This window comes from Augochlora pura, chromosome 7 (genome assembly GCF_028453695.1).
Source record: "Augochlora pura isolate Apur16 chromosome 7, APUR_v2.2.1, whole genome shotgun sequence".
NCBI lineage: Eukaryota > Metazoa > Arthropoda > Insecta > Hymenoptera > Halictidae > Augochlora > Augochlora pura.
In genome coordinates this window covers 1,840,601-1,857,128 of record NC_135778.1, presented here as the reverse complement: position 1 = coordinate 1,857,128, position 16,528 = coordinate 1,840,601, and the positions used below count along the sequence as shown (strand labels likewise).

At 41.0% G+C, this 16,528-nt stretch overlaps 1 protein-coding gene across 1 annotated transcript; it reads right to left on the bottom strand.

Moving 5' to 3' along the window:
* Positions 1 to 1,641: 1,641 nt before the first annotated feature.
* Positions 1,642 to 13,830, bottom strand: LOC144472956 (uncharacterized). Its single transcript, XM_078186434.1, has 3 exons — positions 12,941 to 13,830; positions 5,746 to 6,362; positions 1,642 to 2,152 (listed from the first exon to the last, which is right to left on the bottom strand). Exons 2-3 carry the CDS (start codon positions 6,251 to 6,253, stop codon positions 2,052 to 2,054), a joined length of 609 nt encoding a protein of 202 aa, XP_078042560.1. The 5' UTR covers positions 6,254 to 6,362; positions 12,941 to 13,830; the 3' UTR covers positions 1,642 to 2,051.
* Positions 13,831 to 16,528: the final 2,698 nt, after the last annotated feature.

The following is a 16,528-nucleotide window of genomic DNA, read 5'->3' as shown; positions in this document are numbered from 1 at the left end:
ATGGACATTTAACCAGTTAACTGTGGCGATCTCCTTGCAAAGCGCTCATTAGTCTGTGTCGCGATAATCAAGCAATGACGAAGTTATGAATCCAACTCAAATTATTTATAATTTTCTTTTGTTTCATTTCGTCTTGATCTCTGAACATTTTACATATGGATTATTTTAATATTTTAATCATAGAATATTAAATTAAATTGAACTACAGTTTAAATGTCAAATTGAACTACAATTTAAATATCAAATTGAACTACAATTTAAATATCAAAAACTGAACTACAATTTAAATATCAAATTGTAATTTTACGCACGACGGATATAATCGTCGTGACACAAAAATTCTGCCTCATCTCCGTGACGGATATAGTCGTCGAGCACACTTAACTGGTTAAACATGTTTGTACAATTCTCTTTCGACAATGTCCGTGAAGATCGACGCGTCGATTAAAAAGAATCGATTAAGTAATTAAAAAGAGGAATGACGTAGCGCGGAGGACGATTGCATAATGTCGGTCTCCGCAGAGGTTGGATAACCAGAGAAATTTTACGGTGGAATCGCGGAATCTTTGAAAGCGGCCAGACCGCCGACCACGACCGAATGTCAACAGGCAAACGTTTGCTCGTCGGAACGCAACCCATCGGATCTTCCCGCGGAGCGTAATATTGGATCAACAAAAATATTTAATCTTCGTGTCGTCGTGTCGCGAAAGGTGACGCGTCCACCGACCACGATCATTTGCGATAAGAAGACGGCATCTACACCGTGAAAAAATTCAGACAATCGACGGTTCCATTCTTGCGATGCAATCCGACAAAGAAGAACTGTTTTTGGAGGATTCCTGCGCGTAGCTCGTTTAACCTTTTAGATACTACGCGCCACTATAGTGGCTTTCGCGAATGGCTCGTGCTTTACTCAATTGTTTTATTATTTATTAAAGCAAACAATTAAAGTGAAAGTGTGTATATACAATATATTAAGAAAAGAATATATGTTATTAGTACTATATATAGATATCCGGAAAAAATATATATTAAGAGAAAATCATAATTTAGTTATGAAAAACTTTATTTGCGCAAAATCCTGCCGTATCTAAAAGGTTAATTAACCTTCTGGAACGAGCGCGGCAAAAAACATGGTCGCAATGAAACAGATTATCGAGTCGGAGACGGTACGTAATCTGTTTCGTCCTGGACGATCAATATTATGTTAAAGTATTCACTTATGAGATCGTAGTTATGGAAATGCAACGCCGTGTTGTTTTTTCTCTGCGACAAAGAACATTCCATTTTCGAAGCATGCAAGATTCTGATTCAGCAGTATTCGAAGCACTCGTCGCCGCGGATCTCCGAGAAATATGCAAATAATTTCAAGGTTCGTTTTCAGAAAATACCTTAAATTATTTTCAAACCGAGATTCCTTGGAATAAAAATAACATTTATTTAAATTATTTTCAAACCAAGATTCCTTGGAATAAAAATAACATTTCGTTGCGTCTCAATCTCTCCGCCGTATAAATTAAGATCTACGAGGCAAATAATGAAATTCCCAAACGTCCGTTTGGAATTATTTTATAAAAGGTCGAGCCACTTGGATAAAAATCAGGAAGAAGGTTGTTCGAATAAGACGAGAGAAAGTTTCTTAAAATAGTAGATTCTCTATTTCTTACACAGTTACAAAATACCAAGTAGAAGTAAAAAAAAGTTACGCACTATACATGTCACATTATGGTTTAAAGTAGTAACGTTGAATCGCGACGCGGCGCGGTCGCTGTGATATGCAACGCATCGATCACGGCGGATACATTTATGTAATATCGCACTTACGATTTGCAGGTCTGCGGGCTCGCGAGCACTCTCTGTTCGGAGGCGAGACAAAAGGCGACGGCAATCGCGGTTCTAATTATACTTGCAATTCGCGTCGACGCGGAGGGAATTACAACCCGTGATAAACGCTTACTCTAGATTCAGTCCGGATCGGGAATGGAGAAAAGCGTTTCCCCCCGCGGCGTCGGGAGATTCGACGTGTCCTCGACGGCGTCTCCAAGCGTCTTCTAGCGTCTCCAGAGGCTTTTTTCCATGACGAACCTCACCAGCAACGACAACGCCATCAGGAAGATGATGACCGCCGCGGCGACGAGTATGGCGCCGTATCCTGTTGACAAACGTTCGCAATTCTCAGTTTGGGAACAGAGATGGACAATTTGGGAAGAGCGGGTACCATTATTCGAGGCTCGTGGCTCGTTTTTATATAATTATTGTCGATTGTCAACAAGTATAAAATAAGCCGTAACAGTCGAATAGTGGTATCTTCTCTTCCAAAATTCTCAATTTTTTGGAGAAAAAAGGACGTGTCCTTTGCACTCGGAGCCGTTTTACCTGCAAATCTGAAATAATTTTTCTGTCTTGTAGTATTTCTATTTTATTTAACAAAGTGCATTTTATGTATAGGAAATTGATTCTCGTGAATCGTTCCAACAGATTCACTTTTAAAAATTTTCTAAATCTAAACTTTGTTAGTATAAAGTTAATTTTAGAATGTGATAGAACAATTCTAGTGGTGCCTCAGAGTCACCACTCGAGTGCAAAGGGTTAAAGCTGAGGGAGAATTGTTATCTAGGGGAGGGAGAATTATGAATAAGTTGTCTTTATTTTTACTGCGCGATAAATAATCTCTGTAGTAACAAACTCTGCATTTTATAAAATTGTTGAGGTTATGCTATGTTAGTATGAATCACAAGAATCAATTATGTACGCATGAAATGCACTTTGTCGTACAAAATGGAAATTCTATAAGCCGGAGAAATTACTGTAGATTTACAGTTAAATTGGCTTCGAGCGCAAAGGGTTAACACTTTATTCGACCATTGAAGTCATCGTAGGGTAATTAAATCTACCAACATTTTCCAATTTTCATAACATTAGCATTAAACAATATCTATTTCATCCATTTTACTTATTTTTATTCGTTAAGAAAGGTATCTGATATTTAAAAAATTGAATAATAATATCGGAGCTACATGGTACATTCTAACACTTTTACTTCAACTATAGGTAACAAATTATTGGTTAGCCTATAAAAAGCCGATTTATAGGTCGATAAAGACGATTTCTGCGGCAGTATTTAACAGTTTAAAGGTTCGTTCATATCGTTCCGAAAGTTCAGTTTCTGTCAGGTAATAGAACGAATTATAATAAATAGTAATAAGTAATACAAAATTTCTAAACGATTAATACGTTTCTATAAATATAATAATTACACTGTTTGAGTTTTGCTAGCAACGGGCACGCGATTGCGTCGAGTAAACGGTATTTCACCGAGCAAAGTTAACGAAAGTCAATGAGCCGAAGCAACCATCGTAACATTAGCTTTTTTAACAGAGGCGCGCGCGTAGAGAAATGCGATTTCGTTCAGTGCTATTTTTAGCGAAGTCTGCAGCAGTGTGCTTTTCGTTCGTAAACGAAATAGAATGGTATTTAAACCGTAGCGGTACGAGAGCTTTTTTAATTTCGAATCGTTCGCAATGGAAGAAATAACGTTTGTTCCCAGCGCACGTTTATGTAACGAATTTAATTTCACATATTGAAACGAAAAGATAATGGTCGCCGCACGGAAAAAGTGAGTTTCTGAAGAAAAAGGAAGCAGAGAGAGAGTGAGAGAGAGAGAGAGCACAAAGCGGCGCCCAGGCGCGTTCAGCCTGGTGTTATATTCGCTGATTACACTGAAACATTTATTGTAATGAATTTTCAGCGCGTCGAATTACGGGCCCTGTGAAAACTGAGCGTTAAAGATCTCGTTACCGCGCCGGCCCTGCGAACGCCGCGCCGGGAAATTTTATAAAACGCGCCACTCGTCGACGGTTGCTCGCCAATCCTCCGCGCACTTCACGCGCGATACGACACGTCCCCGCGAAATCGTTCCAAGAACGACACCCTGGACGGGGAACCACCGATCCCGCGCCACGCAAGCGAAACGAAGCAGCTTCGATGCGACCGGGCACTGTATTTTTTTTGTCACGATTAACCCTTTGCACTCGGAGCCATTTTAACTGTGAATTTGAAATGATTTTTCTAGTCCGGGGTATTTTCATTCTATTTAACAAAATCAATTTTTATGCATACAATTTTATGCAAATTTATTCTTGTGACTCCTACTAACAGTTTTACCACTTGACAATTTTTTTAATCTAAACCTTATTGTTGCAAAAATTATTTTAGAATGAAATAAAATAATTTCAGTGGTGCTTTAGAGTCACACGAGTGCAAAGGGTTATCCAGTTAAGTGTACTCGACGACTGTATCCGTCATGGAGATGCCGCAGAATTTTCTGTCACTTATTACAAAGTTACAGTTTTTACCGTCGCTTTTCCAAGAGGTATTTTTCTTGGAAATTTTTTTCCCACTGTGAATACAGCGCGAGAAATTGTAGTTGGTCTTCATCTTGACAATTTTGTACTTTCTGACGAGTATGGAGTATGAAATTTTCCCTTTCGGATCACGCTACGCTATTTGTCTATTATCGGTTGTATTATTTATTTCTATTTCAACCAAGGACTCGCGCATATTTTTATTAAAAGAAAGTACCACTTTTTATGTTCTTATATTCCAACATTATTGCAACGGGGTTAAAAAGGATTTTCTCATAACGCAAGCTACTGCGGATTTCAAGATTACGCAGAGCTAAACAAATTAGATTTACGACTTCGGCGACAAGCGTATCTCCTTAAGCAAGCTACCGCAGCAGTTTAAATTACGACCGAGTGAAACAAGTGGACACATTACTTAAACAACGATATCTCAACTAAAAAAAGCCACCTTTTTATGAGAATAAATACAGCAATAATGCGATCAAATTATTTCCTCTAAATTTCGAATTTTCCAGGCCGAATTAAAACAATTTCCGAAGCAAAATTATTCGCGCGCCGAGCTCATCTTTTTGTTTGCGAACTACTAAAACCGTGTTCACTGTGCGAACGAAATCAATGCCGACGGAACGGAGCGATTAAACGAAAAAGTTGCATAAAGCTCCGACTGGAAGGTACTTGTTCTTAACCAGTTAACTGTGGCGATCTCTTTGCTAAGCGCCCACCAGTGCGTGTATCCCGATAATCAAGCGATGACGAAGGAAGCTATGAATCCAGCTCAAATTATTTATAATTTTCCTTCGTTTGTTTCGTTTTGACCTCTAAACATTTTAAACGTATTAAAATTTACGAATATAATTTAGTTTTCGCCAGAATTACGATTTAATCCTTTTGCACCCAAAGCCATTATAACTGGAAATCTAAAATTATTTCCAAGGCTTATAATATTTCCATTTTATATTATAAAGTGCATTTTATACATAGGTAATTGAGTCTTGTGATTCACACTAACAATTCCACTTATAACAATTTTTTAAATCCAAACTTTATTGGTACAAAGATTATTTTAAAACGTGATAGAAAAAAATTGAGGTTAACCCTTTGCACTCGAAGCCATCTGAACTGCAAATCTAAAATAATTTTTCTGGCTTCTAGTGTCTCCATTTTATATAACAATAATTATTTTATTCATATGAAATTGAGTCTCGTGACTCATATAATAGTTAAACTATTAACAATTTCTAAATCTAAGCTTTGGCGATGTCTATTAAGAATAATTTGAAATGTATTACAGTAATTTTAATGGCGCCGCGGAGTCGCCACTCGAGTGCTAAGGGTTAATACCACCGGGGCGTTGAATAAGTAAACCGCACGGTACACTTACTGCGCGTCCTTCCGCGGCCGTCCTTGCTCACGGAGATGTTATCCGTGAACGGGAGGCCCCTGTGCCCGAACAGAGATCTGTGGGAGCCGAACTTGAACAGCCGGCAGGGCATTAAAGGCATGGAGATCGACGCTTGCTGACCGTCCGACCCCTCGGGACGCAGACCCGAGCCCGTCGTCAACGTCGTCGGAGTCGTCGGCGTCAGCGTCGATGTCGGCGGCAACGGCGTCGGCGTCGTGGCCAACGGCTGGAACGACGCCAACGACGCGTTCGCTCTGCAGGGCGTCGTGCTGCAGAACGAATACGGAATACCGGGAAAGACGAACGGCCAGCCGACGTGATCCGGTGGCGCGATCGCTGTGTACGGTGGCGGATCGTCGTCGTTGCCTTCGGCGTCCTCCACCACGATCGACGGGACAGCCAATGCTGCGGCCGGGTCTATGGATGGCGCGCCAGGGTCCGGTGATCCAGCCGGATCCTCGCGTAACAGCCTCGATGTCGGCAACATGGTTCCTTGATCGTTCTATGGCGGTGCTCGCTCGAATCAACAGAAGCGACTCATTACGGCGATCATACTTCCAGGATTGTTCGTCCTGGACGATCCACGCCGTGAGGACCTGTAATTAAAATTTGCTATGATTTAGTCAGTGTTTACATGATCTCGACGATGATTTTATTTTATATAGTTTTATATAGTTTTCCATAGTTTTCTATAGTTTTCTATAGTTTTCTATAGTTTTATATAGTTTTATATAGTTTTATATAGTTTTATATAGTTTTATATAGTTTCATATAGTTTGATTTTATTCTTGGTGGATTTGGACAGATTGCTAAGTGGTTAAGAAAAATTAACCTTTTCTATGTTGACAGAAGAGAGAAGATATAGTAACAGAAATTCCTATCTTTTATTTCATTATTTTATTTTTATATTTTATTCGTAACAAGCTAGATCGAATTCGTCATAAATACGAATACTACTATTAATAAAATACTAGTCAAATACTAATCAATATAAATACTTATAAATATTAATCAAACGAATTAAACACTGTACCCCTTAACGCTCATGCTCGCGTTCACACAAGCACGCTGAATTAATAAAGCACAGTTTTAAATCGTATCGATTTCACGAAATTCGAAAATATAATTCATTTCACGTGCGTACGCAAGAGAGAATCGAATAATATAAATTTTCTCTTGACAATCAATTAACAAAATTTAAAAAATACATAAATGCGTAAAAATCCAACCGCACAACTGTATCAATTTAATGAAAATTGAAACGATTCCAGGCCGAGCAAATTTTTATTCATCTTTTATCGTTTCCAATCGTGCGGTTTGCATAGTTATTCGCTGTCCGTTAACCGCAGCTTAAACAAGACTTCTATTTTATGATCATCTTCCACGGTCCACTAACAACAGAATTGCGCGCGGCGTTTCCGCAAATGAGCCGCCGAGAAGTCCGCCATGTTTGCAGAAGCCGCGGCAATAACGAAAATTCAATAACAAGCGGAAGAAGCGCCTCGGCGTTCTAGGAACGAACGTCGATTGGCCAATAAGGCGTCGTCAACACATATCTGGCTTGCGTAAGATGAAAAATCGAAGTTAAACATTACATCACGGCCGGAGCAGGAATAATTGGCATTGACAGCGAACGGGAGACGTTATCCTTTTTTTCTTCTTGACAAAGGCATGGTCGCGCGTTTGGTATTCGACACCGTGAAAGCTGGCCGACCTCGAGTATCTAGTTAGTGCATATTATTGGTCATTTACGTGTCCTGCCCTTTTCCGTCGATCATCGATCAAGGTTTCTAACGCTAAAGTCAACCGGCGAAACAACGATCAAGGCTGTTTCATTCGAGCGAAAGAACGCTCAAGGCTTGCGAATCGTTTCGGACCGATGAAATTTGATCCGACAAGGTTATGTTAACCTCTTAGGCACGACGCGCCGCTATAGTGGCTTTCGCGAATGTTGCGTGCTTTACTCAATTGTTTTATCAATTATTAAAGTAAACGATTCAAGTGAAAGTGTGTATATATACATTACACTAAGAAGAGAATATACGTAATTAATACTATTATGTAGCTGTATGGATAAAAATGTATATTCAGAAACATGGTAATTTTTAGTTATGAAAGACTTTATTTGCGCAAAATCCAGCCGTGCCTAAGAGGTTAAGGAGAACTTGACCACAATATATTTTCTCCAGAGACTCTGGCTCGTCAAATTATTAAAAAATTTAAATTAAATTAAAGCGCGATTCAACAAATTATGCCAGCAGAGAAAATCACTCGAATGCGCGATTTTCGGCTATTTTCGTGAAATTTCACAGTAATTAATAAATAAAAGATTCTACGCTTCTACTTACATATTTTACAAGATTTATTATAGCATAGACACAACGTCGGAGTGCAGAGCGTTGAAAATGAATATCATTTTTATTACATCTACGTTAAATCGCGATTCGACATAACCTTATTCCAGAAAAAATCACTCAAACGCGCGATTTTGCGATTTTCGCCGAGATCCACGTCGCTGCTGCAGTTTCAGTTTCTTTCGCCGGGTCTCGAGTAGAACAAAAGGGGCAGCACCGATGACAGTTAACAGTCCGCCGAGAGGAAAGAGAAGAAAACCCGCGAGGTATTTGCAACCGGGCGGCGACGACGACGACGTCAGACAGTCCGGCTCGAACAAAGAAAGATTCTCGGCGCGGCTGGAATTTCGCGGACGTTGCCGTTTTGGTAAGCTCGCGGAGACCAGGGAGCGCATAACAACAAGGCCGCCGGCGCGGCGGTTCTCGGTTTTGCGATGCGAGCCGTCCGCCGCGATAATAATGCATCGTTGCACTTATAATAACAGTCGATCATTTCTTTAATTGTACTGTATTTGCAAGTGAAATCTCCGCGGCATCGAGAACGACACCTATTCGTTCTGGACGTTGTTTCGATCGAACCGCGACTCGAACGATCTCATTAAATCTGTTGGAGATCGTTTATCACAGCGAGCATGTCGAGTTTTTATGTTCTCTAAATCAGTTTCCTATTCGATTAATTGCGTCTGTGAGAATCGCGATAATATTGCTCCTATTTCGTTAGCTATGACGTTGTTTCACCAGTCACAGGTTATGTTTAATAAGTAGAACGAGACTAATAAGTAGAACGAGAAAAATAAAGTCATAAATATCGCTGACGCGCGGAGGTAAAGAAAAAGTGGTAAAAATGTACTTTTAATAAATTTGCAAGCGAACGCGCGTTTAATAAGAACCGAATGTTGAATAAATTGGCATCGAGTGTAATTATAAATCGAATTACAGCGGAGGCAGGAGGACATTCGTAATGAATTGGCGACGATTCGGGGTCAAAGTGACACACGGATCGCGATGACGTCGGCAAAACAGAGGATCGAGCAACGATTCTGCGAACGGTCGAGTTCGTGGGTCTGACTCATCGGCGAAACGGTTCACGGTCGCTGGGGAAGAGCAGGTGAGTCCCGAGAGGTGAAACGAGACGTGCGTTCCGGCGCTAGGACGGCTAAGCCCGGAGATTTCATCTTTCTTCACGGGCTTATGTAATTGGTCTATGGCACGGTGGCTCAATGTCAAGGCCACGCGCTGGGTATCCGAAAGCAGACGGCCGATCGGGCACGGTGGGCCGAAGGCAATCGCTTTCATCTCCGAAGGACGAGCTTCGTTCTTTCGGCTCGTTTTCGTTGTCGTGCCGCCGGCGGCGCCACGGTAGGAAACCGCTCGTAAAATATGACGGGAAAGAAAGAAAAAAAAACGCTCGACCGACGAGCATGATTTTAAATTGAAATGTAACGACCGAGGTGATCATTCTCTTGCCCAATCGTCGCCGGGATCAAACGACTGTTTTTTTTTCTTCTTTTTTTTTTCGACAAACGCACGGCACGTCCGCCGCGTTTCCATCGGAAATGTAAGTGCAGAGGTACGCGCCCGCGCGCGAGTAATTAGTCGAACGAGCTTGAATATTCGATAGCTGGAATATTGCGCGGAAAAAGCGAAGCCATTTTTGTACGGCGAAATGGGAAAATGTTATAACGCGCCCGCTGAAATGATTGCGATGTCCCGGGACTTCCGCATTCATTTTTATCTAAATGACGCTTGTCCGTGTCGCTCTCGTTGTCCTTTTCAAACATTCGCTAATTCGTCTGCACTGGTTTAGGCTGTTCTTGTAGTTCTTCGATTAAGGGGACAGCTTTATTATCGATACTTTATTTAACAAGCTTGCGACATCAGTGATGGAACGAAAAAATATTTCTTAACCTCTTCGGCTGGATTTTACGCGAATGAAAACTTTCATAACTAAATTACCATTTTTCTCAATATATATATTTTTCATATTCTTATATAGCTGTTCCAATTATATATTCTTTTCTCACTATATTGTATATGTACACTTTTATTTTAATCGTTCACTTTAAAAACTAATAATACAACTAAGCCATTACAATGGCGCGTCGTGCCCAAGAGGTTAAATTACTAATTAATAAAGTGACAATTTTGAATAAGTAAAACAAATTTTTCTCACATTTCAGATGTAGTAACCACACGAAAATATTGTAACGTGATTGTTTTATAATCCCACATAATTTAACTCTCTGCACTCGAGTGGTGACTCTGAGGCGCCACTCAATTTTTTCTATCACGTTCTAAAATAATCTTTGTACTAATAGAGTTTGGATTTAAAAAATTGTTATAAGTAGAACTGTTAGTATGAATCACAAGAATCAATTAAATACGCATAAAATGCACTTTGTCATATAAAATGGAAATATTAGAAGCCAGAGAAATTATTTTAGATTTGCTGTTCAAATGGCTTCGAGTGCAAAGGGTTAAAACAGCAATATAATAGCAATCGAAACATCTGTAGACAATGGAACAGTTATTAAAATTGTTCATCGCCAACTAACGATCGGCTCAATTATTTTCATTAAAAAAAACCAGTAGTAAAAACACTCGGCAAGCAGATTACGAACGACATTTTATCGATATCAACGATTTATAAGAGGACCCGGAGAACGATTGAAATTTTCGGGGCAGGATCGACGCCAATGCTGCGCGACGCATGGGCCGTCAAGAGCGATTAATCGAGGCGGCGGCGGCGACGTATTTAACGGGTGCGCGTTTATGTGTGTCGAAGAGTATCCGGTAGCCGGATGTAGAAAATAGTGTCCGCGAAGCGTTTAGCCGAGAGCGTTTAAAGCAAGTGAAACGCATTATCGTGACGGCCTTTTCATTTCGGTCACGTCCGATGCGCGCTGCCATTGTGGATTTCGACGCGTTCGCCGGCCCCACCACCGCCGCCGCCGTCAATTGGTCAATAGTCAACGGCGTGACAGCGGTATCAGATTCCAAGCGAAAGAATTTCTCCGTCAATTACGAAAGTGGCGTTCGACCGTACCTTATAATACGAAAAACGCGCATGCCGATATTAACCGGATCCGTCCACGCGAGCCATCATGATCCGGCAAGCGAGAATATTTCGAATAACAGCAAATTATACTGATACGCCAGGAAAGAAAGCAATCGAACCATGCACAGTGGATAACAACTATAGTGTCGTTCTTTGAAATAGATTTATTTATCCAACAATTAATTTCCTGGATGAAGTTCGATAAATATTTAACATAGGTTATGTAAGTTAGACTTTCGTTTTATTTACGTGTTATTCGAACCTATATCAAAAACTAATAATTACTGACGATTACTTTAAATAATAATTGCTGATGATTACTTTAAAACCAATTTGGGATCTCAGAATTGTATAACCTGAGCATTAAGAACAGCAAATAAACATAATAGAAAAATCGAATTATTTGGCAATTCATTGAGCCAATTTACAAATGCAACAACTCTTATATTATAATTTTTCATTTATATTATTTAAGTGTATTCCGGACTATGTGTATATACAAACGGGTGACACAAACGGGTTTTACTAGCCCGTAATTAAAGAATAATAATAATAATTTACATATTGTAGATTTAGAAAATTTTGTCGATATTTTATCGAATTTTTTTTTTATTTAGAAAATTTTGTCAAAAACATTTTGATGACAAAAAGAAAGAAATGGCAAGCACCGACACGTACAATAATTTCTATGTCACTTACAATTTATAGATTTTTTAACTCGTCTTCAATCATTTGTAGCGCATGGAAAGTCAACCGATTTCGATAGTATACAATAGACGTTGATCGAGAAAAAGGTACCTTTAAAATATTCGATACAGACACAGGTGAAAAAGTATTGAAACGTTTCCGTTATCGATCGGATATAATTACTTTAGTCCAATTTAACAAGAACCGTTGTTTTTTAATGAGCGTGCGAATATCGATAGGAGTCATCGCAGGAAAAAAAAGAACTTAACAAGCTCTCTCTCTCTCTCTCTCTATCTCTCTCTCTCTCTCTCTCTGTCTCGTTCGAAGAGACCAACGCGTGAAAAATATTTGTCGATGGGGCTCGGTCGTCCGCGAGGAATTAACAGAAAAGTATACGATGCAAATCATCGTGTCACGCGCTCCAGATCCTTTGCACCGATATTCGAATTAAATTGCATGTAAAAAGTAATAATTAGGCGGCGGATTTCGCGAAATTCGCGGAGGCGCGCCGTGCATGAAATATACAATTTCGCTGGTGGATTAAATTGTTCTCGTATCGATATCACGGTAATCAAGTTTATTAACAGGAGAAACAGTATTCCAATTTTTGACGAACGGTATTAAATCACTGAATTTTGGAGGATCCGAAACTGTTCGTAGATACAATAGTACAGATGAGTCACGCTTAATTGTTCACGATAGATTGATTAACAACTGTTTAACCACGAAAATACAGGAAACGAAGGGAAGCCACACATTTTCGATCGCTAGAACAGTTAACATTCCTCGAAGACAATGCAAAGACACCTCGAAGACAATACAAAGACACCTCGAAGACAATACAAAACACTTCGAAGAAACAATGACGAATCAAACGGTTTCGTAAAAACCGATGCTCGTATAAATGTACACAGTGTGAATGCAAAAAAAGATCTGTCCTACATCGCGGAACGAGGTTCAAAGCACAACATCGCAGCCAACGAAAACATTAGATTCTCCGAGACGAGCGCGAAAATCTCGAGCAAAGTTCAGCACTTAATAGAACAAGAGAGAGAAAAAAAGAAACAATGCATACCTTGTCGATCACCAGACCAGTGCGAACTGTCCAAGGCCGATACAAAGTCCCCTCTGCTCGCGACGCCTCTCTCGCAGAAAGCAAATTACACTTCCACAGAAACCGTCATGAAGGCATAAAGACACGCGCTACCATAAAACCACAAAATATATCTAGCTCTCGTAAAACCACAAAACAGCGGTTCTCAGCTGGTCGGTCACTTGTTAGATCACAGTGGAAAAATCTTCGCAGGATCACTCGACGCACACGGGGGATATCGACGACGATCGTCGTCGGTCCACTTTCACCTGAAGCTGTTCTATCCACCGTTCTGGATGTCCGGGCGCAAGGAGCACGAGACGCGCGCGAAGAGAAGCGAACCGTTCGCTGGGTGCGAGTCAGAGCCAGTGAACAGGTAGTTCCCGTAACGGACGCATTTCGCAACCGGGCGACCGGTAACAGGTTGCGAGGGATCGAGCGTTCACGGCGAGCGGCGAGGCTCTCTCGAGCGAGTTCCCTGGCGACGTTGCTCTCTTAATCACGAACCGGTGACTAGCAGCGTGCCGCGGCGGAGGCCTGTGCGGGCAGCACCTTTCCCGACCGTCCCACGCATTTCTCGACGCGGGGCAGGCCGCGGCCAACGGCGACCGAGGAAACCGATATAGTAGATGCCGGGCTACGCTCGTGACCCGACCGGCTGGCAAGCAAGACGGCCGACGATGACGCGTGGAAATGACAGCGGGACGCGCGAGACAGAGAGACTCTCCTCCTGTCCTGGAGACGATCGCGACGCAAACGACTGCGGCGTTGATAGCGCGTTTGATCGGAGCGAGCCAGTCGGATCGAGAGCGCTACCAGTCTCTCTCGACCAATCGTCGCACACCGCCGCCGATCCCACGAGAATGTCGAGGACATCGGGGACCAAGGTCGCCGGCACGTTGCCTCCTGCGAACGCCCCGAACACCTGGACAACGCCTATCTTTTACCGGACACTTTGACGCTGGACCGGTTTCGTTCTAGGACAGTCTCGAGTCTTAGTTTTAATAGCGTGTCTTCGCGTGTTCCCGCTTTGTAAAACCACCAGCGGTTCGATTTGCTTGTGCTCGCCGGCTGCTTTTTACGACGGTGACCCATTTAATGTTACGAAGTTCGGGTTAACCGTGATGGACTTCGACGTTTCCTTCTTTTTCACTGGAGTCCCGGGCTCGATTCGATGTTGCGGAGTTTGATTCGATCGGTGCTCGTCTTGGTAGCTTCTTCTCGCGACGGTGACCCATTTAATAAATATATTTTTCATTCAATAAATAAAGGACACTGTCGTTTCCTTTTCATCGGAATTAGGGTCCGATAAAGTGGAGATTTGTGGAGTTTCATTTGTGCTTTAACTCGTTGATTTAGTGACTTCTTTTCGGCTGATCCTTGTGACTCATCTGGCGGAGCGCGATTCGAACGAGGTTGTTATCTCTTCATACCTTAAGTGCTGGATCGTGTAACCAATTAAGTGTCGAAGAGTTTTCTTGAGTTTCAGTTGATGCACTCGCCGACTCGTTTAACTGAATTTCATTTTTACTTTGTTCGACTTGATATTGTCATCTGGCAATTCAACGGAGACATTGAGAACGCGGAGGAACAACAGTGCAGAACTATTTCTATTTCTCCGAACCATGTTGATCGTGACCAAATTTTTATTTAATAATTTCTTGTACTCGCAGTACTCATTAATTTCTTGTAATCGTGAATTGAAAATTTTTAGTGCAAAATAAAGTGGTTCTGCGATTATTATTAGCGTAACGACTCCAGTTAAAATCATCGGTTTGAATTAATCTACAGGAATATATTGTAAGGATTCCGTGAATCTAGCATAATTAGATCATCGATCACGCAGCGCTATTGATGAAACGCGGCGCAAGCCTATCTCCGTAAAAACAACGAAAGACGTACGCGCATCTGACCCCGTGCGAACGTTTCGTTACGTTAAGAGACTTTTCACTTCGGGGACCGAATAATCCGCGCGATAAATAGAATCGCAGTAAAGTTTATCGGAGCAAGACTTTTATTAACCGCGTAGCATCCCGTTGGCGCGATACGCCGCCTATTTTTACAGATAATCCCGGCTCGATGATACTTCGATGCGACGAGTCGGTAAATCCGTTGGCTCATTCACGCGCGGCTCGCTTACTATAAAATCGTGAACGCAACGGCGTGCAACGTGCTAATGATAGCGACGGCGAGAGCCGCGTGATCTATAATCAAGAATTTTGCAAGATCCTGCCGCCGAACACGGCGCGCTCACCACTTAATCTTTCGTCGCTTTATTAAGTATATGATACGCCGAAGCGCCAATTTATTGCAATCAGCACGTATCAATATCCAATAACATTTTTTCTCACAATCGCTGAAATTGTAGCCTTGCCAGCGACGAAACGATTGCCGCAACGTTTCGTTTTATCGGCAATGGAAAGCTTCGATTCCGTTCGGCTGAAATTCTTCTTCGCGCGTTTCGAATGTTTCGCGGGCTGAAGATTATCAACTCTGACTGTTTTCGCTTGGTGCTGCAGTCGACACGGTCAACGGAATCGATTGTTTAATTGTGTCAGCACGAATTGCGCTCGATTCGGCAGTGACAGCGGATTTAATTATCGGTCACGGAGAGACGGTTCGAAGAAATTTGTTTAACAAACGTACCGATCAGGCTTCGCGTGTTCGCGAGAATTTGTGAACGCTTCGCTGTTCGTAAATATTTTTGCAACCGCGAACCGAAGAAATGTTGGGAAAATTACACCGTATTGCTGTGTCAGCGAAACGATACAAGATCACAATAACATAGATAACCTATCTCGCAATGTTTACAGGATTTTGCATAAAAATCGCAGCGCAGACTAAACTAACAAATGCGAACGATAATTTGATTTAAAAGTTGATTGACTGATAAAGGAGATTGATTAAAAAGTCAATTAACTGTCAATGCTCATTGGTGGTGCGGATCTCTTGACGTTTTTCCGTTGACAACGCAAGTTATTTCAGATGGAGGGTTATCTTTTATTTGAAATCAATTTGGAAAAAGACAAGCAATTCGCTGGAATGATAGCTGTCGAACTATGATCGTTCATCTTTGATTTATAGATTACTATAGACAATATGATGATGAAATAATAAGAGATCGAAGTACAGGAAAACGCAATTAATTTTCTCGGTAAATTCTTTATAAAGAAAAATCATTTTCCATGCCAAACTGGTTTCCAATATTTTTTAAAATACAAATTATATAATTATATATTAAATGCAATCGGAACTCCCGAAAATATACATACATCAATTTTTGTGACAATCAAAACATTTTCTCGACAACCCGTCCGCCATATTGGATCCGCCATTTTGTTTTTGGAATTTTGAAATTTAAATTCGTAATCGGAACTGCCGAAAATATACATATACCAATTTTTGTAAACATCATATCATATTTTCGACAAACCATCCGCCATATTGGATCCGCCATTTTGTTTTTGAAATTTCGAAATTTAGATTCGTAATCGGAACACCCGAAAATATACGTACATCAATTTTTGTGAAAATCAAAACATTTTTCGGACAACCCATCCGCCATATTGG